General features: G+C 39.1%; 1 protein-coding gene across 1 annotated transcript in view; it reads left to right on the plus strand.

The window, feature by feature from the left end:
• LOC134736570 (uncharacterized) overlaps positions 1-13544 on the plus strand; it is a 367716-nt gene that overhangs the window by 230222 nt on the left and 123950 nt on the right. The window contains exon 3 of the mRNA XM_063638508.1: positions 10781-10876. Within this exon, the coding sequence (XP_063494578.1) occupies positions 10781-10876 (96 nt within the window). The remainder of the gene's footprint in view (positions 1-10780; positions 10877-13544) is intronic.

Raw genomic sequence — 13544 nt, forward strand, 5'->3', positions numbered from 1 at the left:
TGCGGGCAGAGGAGAACAACATATTCACTATAGATCATGAACATGGTCCTTAAAAGATTCTCACAACAAAGGAGAATTAGAATTTGTTTGTGAAGGTCCATAAGACTTAAACTGGGCAATTATAGAGATTTAGACATTGACTAAATTATTTAAATCTATAAATAAAATTGGAGGTTCTACACCTATCACTAGAAATGTTTTAGCAAAGATTAAAATAATTGTCTAAATATTTTGTAGAAACTTCTTCATCTATTGCAATGGTTGGCAGGCTAGAAATCTATTTCTAAAAGTGTAGGTGTGATCTATTAGAAAACAGGGCTTGGAAACAGAGTATTTTTTTTTTTATTTTATTGAATATTAAAAATTCCTTTTGGCAGGTACAGTGACTCATGCCTGTAATCCCAGCACTTTGGGAGGCCAAGGCAGGCAGATCACGAGGTCAGGAGATCGAGACCATCCTGGCTAACACAGTGAAATCCCGTTTCTACTAAAAATACAAAAAATTAGCCGGGTGTGGTGGTGGGTGCCTGTAGTCCCAGCTACTCGGGAGGCTGAGGCAGGAGAATGGCATGAACCGGGGAGGCAGAGCTTGCAGTGAGCCGAGATCGTGCCAGTGTACTCCAGCCAGCCTGGGTGACAGAGTGAGACTCCATCTCAAAAAAAAAAAAAAAAAAAAAAATTTCCTTTTTTTCTCTCTACCACTATCCCCTAGTGTCTCTTCTTTCAGATATAATGATACCACAATGAGCCAGTGTGTGATTCAATAGTAAGTACAAAATATACATAAACTCAATGTCTGAGTAGGCTGTAGGCATACAAAACAAAGAAAGAAATATTTTCTCTTTCACGAAGGTCCACGTTCTCTATAGGGCTATTTAAATATTTAAAACATTGGCTCTTGACAACTACCTTTAAAATGATACATTATAATCCCTACCCTATAGATGAGGAAAGAGACTCACGGATCCAGGTCACACATTTGACTAAGTAAACTTAGAATTTTAACCGAATTCTTCTTTATTATAGAAGCTGAAGCCCTCCCTATGACATCAGGAAACATCTCTGTAAAACTCTTTAGCAAGGTATTTGGTGTAACATTCAATGCATTATTTTGCTTTATCTTTAGAGGAAGGAAACAATGTCACTTTCCAGAAAGATGTCTATTATTTAGCTAAAGGGCTGGTATTTGTTCGTAACTTATTCAACGTACTTGAGTTAGAAAACAACCAACACACTCAAAATTAAGATTATGTCTTAAAAGCTTATTGAAAGAATATTAAACAAAGTTATAGACTAAGTATAGAGGAAGTCATCACTCTGTTTTTGGCTAAAAGAAATCTAAAGGATTAAAGCAGTTATTTGCACTGTATAACATTAATGCAGTTCTTTGGTAAAACATTAAAAAGGATTACTTCTCATCTCAACACTACTTTTGAATAAGCACTGTAGCTGTCCAAAAGATACTGTGTTCTGTTCCATTTAAAAACAAAACAAAATAAAAACAGGCAAAGATATCAGTTTGGTACTCAGAAAATAATTTAAACTGGATTTTAAAAGAGCAGGACAGTTTTCATGGACAATCAAGTGTTTGTTCATAAGGCACTTATATCTGAAAATAAAGTTAAGGATGCAATTGAAAGACGAAAGATGAGGGCTAGGTATTTTCTAAGATGAAGTTTATTAAAGATTAAGGAAAGAGTTAATCCCTGATAAGTGTGCATAATTATACAATAGTATTTCCTGTACAACGATTCTTTTATTGATTGTTTCTTATCTTTAACTATTAGCTAATCTCCAGCAGTATAAATGCATTGCATACTCTTGGGATTTTTAAAGAGTTATGAAAATGACTTAGATGGTTTATTACACGTATTTGTAAATTAATTCAAATGTAAATGTCTGAACAAATAGAATTATATTGTTTTCTACCAAAATATCCTGCAGTAAGATACTTAACTGCTCATGTACTTTGTCATGTGGTGAAGATAAAACATTTTCCTTCTTCATAGGGATCTTGGAGGAATAACTTAAGTTACACAGATGAAAATTCAGTGGCCTTCTCAAAAGAAATTTTTGTAAATATTTCTAATTCTTGTTATTATAAAACCATTACTGACTGAATTTCTTTGGGAATAGGATGTTCTAGTTAATCTAATTTTATGTTAAACTAAACATTAGTGGATAATGTCATTTTATTGCTGTACACATTGCTTAAATGGTTCGGAAAATTTCTCAAGACATTTTTTCTTGCCTAAACATAGTTCAGTGAGCATAAACAACCCTCTATATGAATATTTGCAACTTGATGATGTTATGTTTTGAGTATCTATGAGGTGTGGAAAATTGAACTAAGCCTCTATTGACACGAGTTGAAATGATTTATTGATTGGCTATCCATAAAAAAATTGTAAATGTCCCCTCTCTTTGTACATTAGTTTAAGATTATAGTAGTTTGGATTCTAGTTTGTTATACAGTACCTTAAAAGTAGTTGTAATAGAAGTGTGGGGGTTCAGTCAGGATGGCAGAAGAAATGATAGGAATAGAAAAAAGCAAACCTTCTTGGAAAGCCGGGGAGTTTTGCATAGCTTCAGGTAGTTTGGCTGAAGGCAGCCAGATTCTGCTTTCAGGAGCCGGAGAGCTTAGGGTGCGGGTACAAAAGAATGTAGAATAGTTTATCTAAATAGTTTGTTTACTTATGTGGTCCTAAGACTAACCTTTTTTTTTTTTTTTTTTTTTTTGAGGATGGTGAATCTTTTTTTTTTTTTTTTTTACTATACTTTAGGGTTTTAGGGTACATGTGCACAATGTGCAGATTTGTTACATATGTATCCATGTGCCATGTTGATTTCCTGCACCCATTAACTCGTCATTTAGCATTAGGTGTATCTCCTAATGCTGTCCCTCCCCCCTCCCCCCACCCCACAACAGTCCCCGGAGTGTGATGTTCCCCTTCCTGTGTCCATGAGTTCTCATTGTTCAATTCCCACCTATGAGTGAGAACATGCGGTGTTTGGTTTTTTGTCCTTGCGATAGTTTACTGAGAATGATGTTTTCCAGTTTCATCCATGTCCCTACAAAGGACACGAACTCATCATTTTTTATGGCTGCATAGTATTCCATGGTGTATATGTGCCACATTTTCTTAATCCAGTCTATCGTTGTTGGACATTTGGGTTGGTTCCAAGTCTTTGCTATTGTGAATAGTGCCGCAATAAACATACGTGTGCATGTGTCTTTATAGCAGCATGATTTATAGTCCTTTGGGTATATACCCAGTAATGGGATGGCTGGGTCAAAAGGTATTTCTAGTTCTAGATCCCTGAGGAATCGCCACACTGACTTCCACAATGGTTGAACTAGTTTACAGTCCCACCAACAGTGTAAAAGTGTTCCTATTTCTCCACATCCTCTCCAGCACCTGTTGTTTCCTGATTTTTTAATGATGGCCATTCTAACTGGTGTGAGATGCAATCTCACTGTGGTTTTGATTTGCATTTCTCTGATGGCCAGTGATGAGGAGCATTTCTTCATGTGTTTTTTGGCTGCATAAATGTCTTCTTTTGAGAAGTGTCTGTTCATGTCCTCTGCCCACTTTTTGATGGGGTTGTTTGTTTTTTTCTTGTAAATTTGTTTGAGTCCATTGTAGATTCTGGATATTAGCCCTTTGTCAGATGAGTAGGTTGCAAAAATTTTCTCCCATTGTGTAGGTTGTCTGTTCACTCTGATGATAGTTTCTTTTGCTGTGCAGAAGCTCTTTAGTTTAATGAGATCCCATTTGTCGATTTTGGCTTTTGTTGCCATTGCTTTTGGTGTTTTAGACATGAAGTCCTTGCCCACGCCTATGTCCTCAATGGTATTGCCTAGGTTTTCTTGTAGGATTTTAATGGTTTTAGGTCTAACATATAAGTCTTTAATCCATTTTGAATTAATTTTTGTATAAGGTGTAAGGAAGGGATCCAGTTGCAGCTTTCTACATATGGCTAGCCAGTTTTCCCAGCACCATTTATTAAATAGGGAATCCTTTCCCCATTTCTTGTTTTTGTCAGGTTTGTCAAAGATCAGATAGTTGTAGCTATGCAGCATCATTTCTGAGGGCTCTGTTCTGTTCCATTGATCTATGTCTCTGTTGTGGTACCAGTACCATGCTGTTTTGGCTACGGTAGCCTTGTAGTATAGTTTAAAGTCAGGTAGTGTGATGCCTCCAGCTTTGTTCTTTTGGCTTAGGATTGACTTGGCGATGCGGGCTCTTTTTTGGTTCCATATGAACTTTAAAGTAGTTTTTTCCAATTCTGTGAAGAAAGTCACTGGTAGCTTGATGGGGATGGCATTGAATCTATAAATTACCTTGGGCAGTATGGCCATTTTCATGATATTGATTCTTCCAACCCATGAGCATGGAATGTTCTTCCATTTGTTTGTATCCTCTTTGATTTCATTGAGCAGTGGTTTGTAGTTCTCCTTGAAGAGGTCCTTCACATCCCTTGTAAGTTGGATTCCTAGGTATTTTATTCTCTTTGAAGCAATTGTGAATGGGAGTTCACTCATGATTTGGCTCTCTGTTTGTCTGTTATTGGTGTACAAGAATGCTTGTGATTTTTGTACATTAATTTTGTATCCTGAGACTTTGCTGAAGTTGCTAATCAGCTTAAGGAGATTTTGGGCTGAGACAATGGGGTTTTCTAGATATACAATCATATCATCTGCAAACAGGGACAATTTGACCTCCTCTTTTCCTAATTGAATACCCTTTATTTCCTTCTCCTGCCTGATTGCTCTGGCCAGAACTTCCAGCACTATGTTGAATAGGAGAGATGAGAGAGGGCATCCCTGCCTTGTGCCAGTTTTCAGAGGGAATGCTTCCAGTTTTTGCCCATTCAGTATGATATTGGCTGTGGGTTTGTCGTAGATAGCTCTTATTATTTTGAGATACGTCCCATCAATACCTAATTTATTGAGAGTTTTTAGCATGAAGCGTTGTTGAATTTTGTCCAAGGCCTTTTCTGCATCTATTGAGATAATCATGTGGTTTTTGTCTTTGGTTCTGTTTATATGCTGGATTACATTTATTGATTTGCGTATGTTGAACCAGCCTTGCATCCCAGGGATGAAGCCCACTTGATCATGGTGGATAAGCTTTTTGATGTGCTGCTGGATTCGGTTTGCCAGTATTTTATTGAGGATTTTTGCATCAATGTTCATCAAGGATATTGGTCTGAAATTCTCTTTTTTGGTTATGTCTCTGCCAGGTTTTGGTATCAGGACGATGCTGGCTTCATAAAATGTGTTAGGGAGGATTCCCTCTTTTTCTATCGATTGGAATAGTTTCAGAAGGAATGGTACCAGTTCCTCCTTGTACCTCTGGTAGAATTCAGCTGTGAATCCATCAGGTCCTGGACTCTTTTTGGTTGGTAAGCTATTGATTATTGCCACAATTTCAGAATCTGTTATTGGTCTATTCAGAGATTCAAGTTCTTCCTGGTTTAGTCTTGGGAGGGTGTATTTGTCGAGGAATTTATCCATTTCTTCTAGATTTTCTAATTTATTTGCATAGAGGTGTTTGTAGTATTCTCTGATGGTAGATTGTATTTCTGTGGGATCGGTGGTGATATCCCCTTTTTCGTTTTTTATTGCATCTATTTGATTCTTCTCTCTTTTATTCTTTATTAGTCTTGCTAGCGGTCCATCAATTTTGTTGATCTTTTCAAAAAACCAGCTCCTGGATTCATTAATTTTTTGAAGGGTTTTTTGTGTCTCTATTTCCTTCAGTTCTGCTCTGATTTTAGTTATTTCTAGCCTTCTGCTAGCTTCTGAATGTGTTTGCTCTTGCTTTTCTAGTTCTTTTAATTGTGATGTTAGGGTGTCAATTTTGGATCTTTCCTGCTTTCTCTTGTGGGCATTTAGTGCTATAAATTTCCCTCTACACACTGCTTTGAACGTGTCCCAGAGATTCTGGTATGTTGTGTCTTTGTTCTCATTGGTTTGAAAGAACATCTTTATTTCTGCCTTCATTTCATTATGAACCCAATAGTCATTCAGGAGCAGGTTGTTCAGTTTCCATGTAGTTGAGTGGTTTTGAGTGAGTTTCTTAACCCTGAGTTCTAGTTTGATTGCACTGTGGTCTGAGAGACAGTTTGTTATAATTTTTGTTCTTTTACATTTGCTGAGGAGAGCTTTACTTCCAACTATGTGGTCAATTTTGGAATAGGTGTGGTGTGGTGCTGAAAAAAATGTATATTCTGTTGACTTGGGGTGGAGAGTTCTGTAGATGTCTATTAGGTCCACTTTATGTAGAGCTGAGTTCAATTCCTGGATATCCTTGTTAACTTTCTGTCTCGTTGATCTGTCTAATGCTGACAGTGGGGTGTTAAAATCTCCCATTATTATTGTATGGGAGTTTAAGTCCCTTTGTAGGTCACTGAGGACTTGCTTTATGAATCTGGGTGCTCCTGTGTTGGGTGCATATATATTTAGGATAGTTAGCTCTTCTTGTTGAATTGATCCCTTTACCATTATGTAATGGCCTTCTTTGTCTCTTTTGATCTTTGTTGGTTTAAAGTCTATTTTATCAGAGACTAGGATTGCAACCCCTGCCTTTTTTTGTTTTCCAGTTGCTTGATAGATCTTCCTCCATCCCTTTATTTTGAGTCTATGTGTGTCTCTGCACGTGAGATGGGTTTCCTGAATACAGCACACTGATGGGTCCTGACTCCTTATCCAGTTTGCCAGTCTGTGTCTTTTGATTGGAGCATTTAGCCCATTTACATTTAACGTGAATATTGTTATGTGTGAATCTGATCCTGTCATTATGATGTTAGTTGGTTATTTTGCTCATTAGATGCTATAGTTTCTTCCTAGCCTTGATGGTCTTTACAGTTTGGCATGTTTTTGCAGTGGCTGGTACCGGTTGTTCCTTTCCATGTTTAGTGCTTCCTTCAGGAGCTCTTTTAGGGCAGGCCTGGTGGTGACAAAATCACTCAGCGTTTGCTTGTCTGTAAAGTATTTTATTTCTCCTTCACTTATGAAGCTTAGTTTGGCTGGATAGGAAATTCTGGGTTGAAAATTCTTTTCTTTAAGAATGTTGAATATCGGCCCCCACTCTCTTCTGGCTTGTAGAGTTTCTGCTGAGAGATCAGCTGTTAGTCTGATGGGCTTCCCTTTGTGGGTAACCCGACCTTTCTCTCTGGCTGCCCTTAACATTTTTTCCTTCATTTCAACTTTGGTGAATCTGACAATTATGTGTCTTGGAGTTGCCCTTCTCGAGGAGTATCTTTGTGGCGTTCTCTGTATTTCCTGAATCTGAATGCTGGCCTGCCTTGCTAGATTGGGGAAGTTCTCCTGGATAATATCTTGCAGAGTGTTTTCCAACTTGGTTCCATTCTCCCCATCATTTTCAGGTACACCAATCAGACGTAGGTTTGGTCTTTTCACATAGTCCCAAATTTCTTGGAGGCTTTGTTCATTTCTTTTTATTCTTTTTTCTCTAAACTTTCCTTCTCTCTTCATTTCATTCATTTCATCTTCCATCAGCGATACCCTTTCTTCCAGTTGATCGCATCTGCTACTGAGGCTTCTGCAATCTTCGCATAGTTCTCGAAACTTGGCTTTCAGCTCCATCATCTCCTTGAAGCCCTTCTCTCCATTGGTTATTCTAGTTATCCATTCTTCTAATATTTTTTCAAAGTTTTTAACTTCTTTGCTATTGTTTTGAATTTTCTCTCGTAGCTCAGAGTAGTTTGATCGTCTGAAGTCTTCTTCTCTCAACTCATCAAAGTCATCCTCCATCCAGCTTTGTTCTGTTGCTGGTGAGGAACTGCGTTCCTTTGGAGGAGGAGCGGTGCTCTGTTTTTTAGAGTTTCCCGTTTTTTTGGTCTGTTTTTTCCCCATCTTTGTGGTTTTATCTACTTTTTGTCTTTGATGATGGTGATGTACAGATGGATTTTTGGTGTGGATGTCCTTTCTGTTTGTTAGTTTTCCTTCTACCTGACAGGACCCTCAGCTGCAGGTCTGTTGGAGTTTACTAGAGGTCCACTCCAGACCCTGTTTGGCTGGGTGTCAGCAGCGGTGGCTGCAGAACAGCGGATTTTCGTGAGACCACAAATTCTGCTGTCTGATAGTTCCTCTGAAAGTTTTGTCTCAGAGGAGTACCTGGTTGAATGAGGTGTCAGTCTGTCTCTACTGGGGAGGTGCCTCCCAGTTAGGCTGTTTAGGGGTGAGGGACCCACTTTAGGAGGCAGTCTGTCCGTTCTCAGATCTCCAGCTGCGTGCTGGGAGAACCACTACTCTCTTCAAAGCTGTCAGTCAGACAGGGACATTTAAGTCTTTGGAGGTTCTTGCTGGGTTTTTGTTTGTCTGTGTCCTGCCCCCAGAGGTAGAGCCTACAGAGGCAGGCAGGCCTCCTTGAGCTGTGGTGGGCTCCACCCAGTTCGAGCTTCCTGGCTGCTTTGTTTACCTAAGCAAGCCTGGGCAATGGCGGGCGCCCCTCCCCCAGCCTCGCTGCCGCCTTGCAGCTTGATCTCAGACTGCTGTGCTAGCAATCAGCGAGACTCCATGGGCTTAGGACCCTCCGAACCAGGTGCGGGACACAATCTCCTAGTGTGCCGTTTTCCAGGCCTGTTGGAAAAGCGCAGTATTAGGATGGGACTGACCCGATATTCCAGGTGCCGTCTGTTTCCCCTTTCTTTGACTAGGAAAGGGAACTCCCTGACCCCTTGCACTTCCCGAGTGAGGCAATGCCTCGCCCTGCTTCGGCTCGCGCACAGTGCGCTTCACCGACTGTCCTGCACCCACTGTTAGGCACTCCCTAGTGAGATGAAACCGGTACCTGAAGCAGAAATGCAGAAATCACCAGTCTTCTGTGTCGCTGGGGCTGGGAGCTGGAGACCGGAGCTGTTCCTATTCTGCCATCTTGGCTCCACCGAGAAGACTAACCTTTAATCATTGGCAGGCAAGATGACCCTCTCCAGAGTGGGTGTGACCAGGTTAATTACCCACAGGTGTGTTGACTCAAAGGCTTTGTCATTTAATGTGTGCTGAATAAATGCCAGCCAGGCCAGCTAGTCAAGGCTGTGGCTGACAACTCTTTACAGCACCTTCCTTGGTGTCTGTGAGAGGCGCAGATCCTTAGCTAGACTGACAAGCAGGATATCTGTGTCAGTGTATGTTGTTCATCCATCGTTGGGTCAGGGTCTGCAGGAAAGACCCCCGCACAGAAACTCATTGTAAAATTTCAGAGAGTACTGTAAAACTTGAAGAAATTCAATGGTACACGAAGAAAAACGTTTTGTTTTTGTTTTTGTTTTTGTTTTTTTGAGATGGAGTCTTGCTCTGTTGCCCAGGCTGGAGTGCACTGGCACGATCTCGGCTCACTGCAAGCTCTGTCTCCCAGGTTCATGCCATTCTCCTGCCTCAGCCTCCTGAGTAGCTGGGGCTACAGGCGCCCGCCACCACACCTGGCTAATTTTTCGCATTTTTAGAAGAGATGGGATTTCACCGTGTTAGCCAGGATGATCTTGTTCTCCTGACCTCGTGATCTGCCTGCCTCGGCCTCCCAAAGTGCTGGGATTACAGGCGTGAGCCAGAGGCCTGGCAGAAAAACGTTTCTAATAAAATCTCACAATACAAAAGAAAAAAAGGAATGTGTGTGAGGGGGGAGGGATTTACCTTTGTGGTTTGTTATAATAAAAGCTGTCTATTCCCCTGAAGCTTTTATCTTGATAGACAAATGTATGAGAGCGTAGGTCTATTTTCTGACTTTAATTGTTGATATTAACTATTTACTACTTATCTGATTATATTGGATGTGGATATTCGAAATTTGATTGTTCCCAATATCTGACTTTTCCAAAATTATTTAACTTCTTCAAGTTAAGGCATTATCAGCAGAAAGCTGGTAAAAGCCAATTAATTTTCCTAGTGCACTGTGGCTACATGCTATTAAATTATCTTGATATCAAATAGGTGGAGCCATACCAAAGGAAAGAGATTTCTGTTTCTGGCTAAGATGTAGAAAGCTGGAAAGAACATTGTTCCCATTCTAACAATGAGATAAAGGCAAAAAAAAAAAACCCATAAAATTATAACTTTTTTGAGCACATTAGATACCTGAGGTTGCCGTCCAACCAAATTACTTAAATTCCAAAGAGGAACATACTCCTATAATAAGAGATAAAACAGAAGAATAGTCTCATCTGAGTCAAAGAATTAGGGAAATAAGGGGCTACTCAACAGCTTCCATGAAAGAAAATTTAAAAATCAGCTGAAATTTTATAAAATTATTAAATGCTAAGGGTGATCTAGCTTTCAGGTATGGCTGAAGTAATTGAGGGCCCAGATACTGTCTTGCAAGCTCTTTTAAAAGTGCCTCCTGCAGTAATTTATGAGATAGTCTGGCACAGAACAGACCAAAAAGAGCTTTTCTTGCTGATGCAAGACTGTAGAAAATCACCTGTAGCTACTGGGGCCTGGGAGACACAAATTCTTACAATTATATTTAGAGTATTTTCTCCTGTGAATCAAAAACCTACAGCACCTGGGGGAGGGACAACAACCCACACTTTAAGGACATTGCCAAAGACCCATTTTCACTGTGGAAAAAGCAGAAGAAAAATTCCTGTAAAAACTATCCTGGGCCCAGAATCTATTATCTATCACCAATTGGAGGTCTGCTTTCATGGGGTAGGATCAGAGAATACCTTGTAATAACCAACCACAGATCAAGGACACAGCTGGCTGACATGAGGTGAAGGAGTAAGAATGCTGAGAAAGTTCCTTTCTCCCCAGGAGGCCTGGCACACAAAGTCTGTCTAAGCTCAGGCAGAACGTGGACAAGAGTGAATCCTTGCCAGCCACCACCACTAGCCCAGAATCCAGCAAAAGGTAAGAGCAGTCTACCAGTATGGGAGGACAGTAGCATGCGGTGAGACCCCTGCTGTAGTGCAGTTTGCAGAGATTATGAAAGTTGAAGGTAGATCACAAACACTAAGAAAAAAAACAAAAAAACAAAGAACAGAAAACCAAAAATCTCTGGCACTTCAGCCACCCCTTTGAGCACAAGGCAACAGTCCTGTAAAAAATATGAAGCCTGCAGTAAATAAAAGAAGTAGCAGCAGCAAAACCCAAACTTGGTTAAACTGAAAATGTTCAAATAACAAAAGAAGGCAGGGAAGGGGAAACAGAAAAATAAAAGCAAAGGGAAGAAAAAGTAAACATATTTGATAGAGTGGTAGGCATAATTCCAAATACCAATATTTACATTGAATGTAAATGGCTACACAAACCAAGTAAAATACAGAGATTGTCAGAATGGACCAAATAGATAAAAAAATCAAATGTATCCTTTCTATAAAATGTTACTTTATGTAATGATATAAATAAGTTAAAAGGATAGAGAAAGGGATACCATGGAACACTAATGAAGAGAAAGCTGAAGTGACTAAATGGATATCAAAGCATATTTCAGAGCAGAGAAATTTAAAAGGAACAATGAGAGATATTACATAAAAATCAAAGGGTCAATTTGCCAAGAAGAGATAAAAATCCTAATTGTATATGTATCCAATAGTAGAGCTTCGAAATACTATTTTGAAGCCAATACTGAAGCCAGTTGTATATTCTTTGGAGAAATGTATATTTATTCTTTTGCCCATTTTTAAATAGACTTGTTTTTGTTGTTGTTGAGTTTTAGGAGGTCTGTGTGTATTTTGGTTATTGATCTCTTATCAGATATTTCATTTGCAAATATTTTCTCCTGTGGATTGCCTTTTACTTGTTTGTGATTTTGATAAATAATTTTTTAAAAATTTTTACAGTGGCTGGGTGCAGTGGCTCATGCTTGTAATCCCAGCACTTTAAGAGGCCAAGGCGGGTGTATTACTTGAGGTCAGGTGTTCGAGACCAGCCTGGCTAACATGGTGAGACCCCGTCTCTACTAAAAATATGAAAATTAGCCGGGCATGGTGTCACATGCCTGTAATCCCAGCTACTTGGGAGGCTGAGGGATGAGAATCACTGGAATCCAGGAGGCGGAGGTTGCAGTGAGCTGAGATTGTACCACTGCACTCCAGCCTGGGCGACAGGGCAAGACTCTGTCTCAAAAAAAAAAAAAAAAAGACTAGGAGCAGTGTTTCACACCTGTAATCCCAGCACTTTGGGAGGCTGAGGCAGGCGGATCACGAGGTCAAGAGATCGAGACTTATCCTGGCCAACATGGTGAAACCCTATCTCTACTAAAAATACAAAAATTAGCCAGGCATGGTGGTGTGCGCCTGTAATCACAGCTACTCAGGAGGTCAGGAGGCTGAGGCAGGAGAATCTCTTGAACCTGGGAGGCGGGGGTTGCAGTGAGCCGAGATCATGCCACTGTACTCCAGCCTGGTCGACAAGACTCTGTCACAAAAAAAAAAAAAAAAGAAAAAAAAATTATGATGCCCAATTTTTCTTTGTATTTTTTGTTGTGTTGCCTGTGCCTTTGGTTATATCCCAGAAGTTACTGCCAAATCTAATGTTGGGAGGCTTTTGTCCTGTGTTCCTTTCCAAGAGTTTTATAATTTTAAGTCTTATATTTAGGTCTTTAACCCATTTTGGGTTAATTTTTGTATATGGAGTTAGGTAAAGGTCCAATTTCTTTATTTTGCATATGGATATACAGTTCTCAGTATCATTTATTGAAAAGATTGTTCTTTTCTCATTTAATAATCATGGCACCCTTGTCAAAAAACATTTGACCATACATGTGAGGATTTGCTTATGAGCTCTCTGTTCTATTCTGTGTTCATTAATCATCAGAGAACTTCAAATCAAAACAAGAAGATAGCACTGAATACCCATTAGGATGACTACTATTAAAAAACAAAAAACAGAAAATAACAAATGTTAGCAAGTATGTGGAGAAATTAGAACCCTTGTGTAGTATTGATAGGAATATAAAATTGTACAACTGGAAGAAAGTATGGTGGTGCCTCAAAAAATTAAAAATACAGTTACCATATAATACAGCATTTACGTGTCTGGGCATATATCCAGAATAACTAAAATCAGAGTCTTGAAGAGATATTTACCAAATTAATCTCAGCATTACTCATGATAGCAAAATGTGGAAGCAACCTGTTTCCATTAACAGATAAATGGATAAGCAAAGTGTGGTATATACATACAATAGAATATTATTTAGCCTTAAAAGGAAAGAAAATTATGATAAATGCTGTAACATGCATGAACCTTAAAGACATTATGCTAAGTGAAATAAGCCAGTCATAAAAAGGCAAATACCATGTGATTCTACTTATATGAGGTAATTAGAGTAGTCAAAAGTCATAGAGATAAGAAATATAATGGTTGGTGCCAGGAACTGGAGAGAAGGAGGAATGGGGAGTTCAGTTTTACAAGACAAAAAGTGTTATGGTGGTGATGGATGCATGACATTCTGGATGTATTTAATACTATTGAATGTTACACTTAAAATAGTTAAAATGATAAATTTTATATTACGTGTATTTTACTACAATAACAAAAACAAACAAACAAAATACATAAAGCCAAAACTGAA

The sequence above is a fragment of the Symphalangus syndactylus genome, chromosome 5, assembly GCF_028878055.3.
Source record: "Symphalangus syndactylus isolate Jambi chromosome 5, NHGRI_mSymSyn1-v2.1_pri, whole genome shotgun sequence".
NCBI classification, from domain to species: Eukaryota; Metazoa; Chordata; class Mammalia; order Primates; family Hylobatidae; genus Symphalangus; species Symphalangus syndactylus.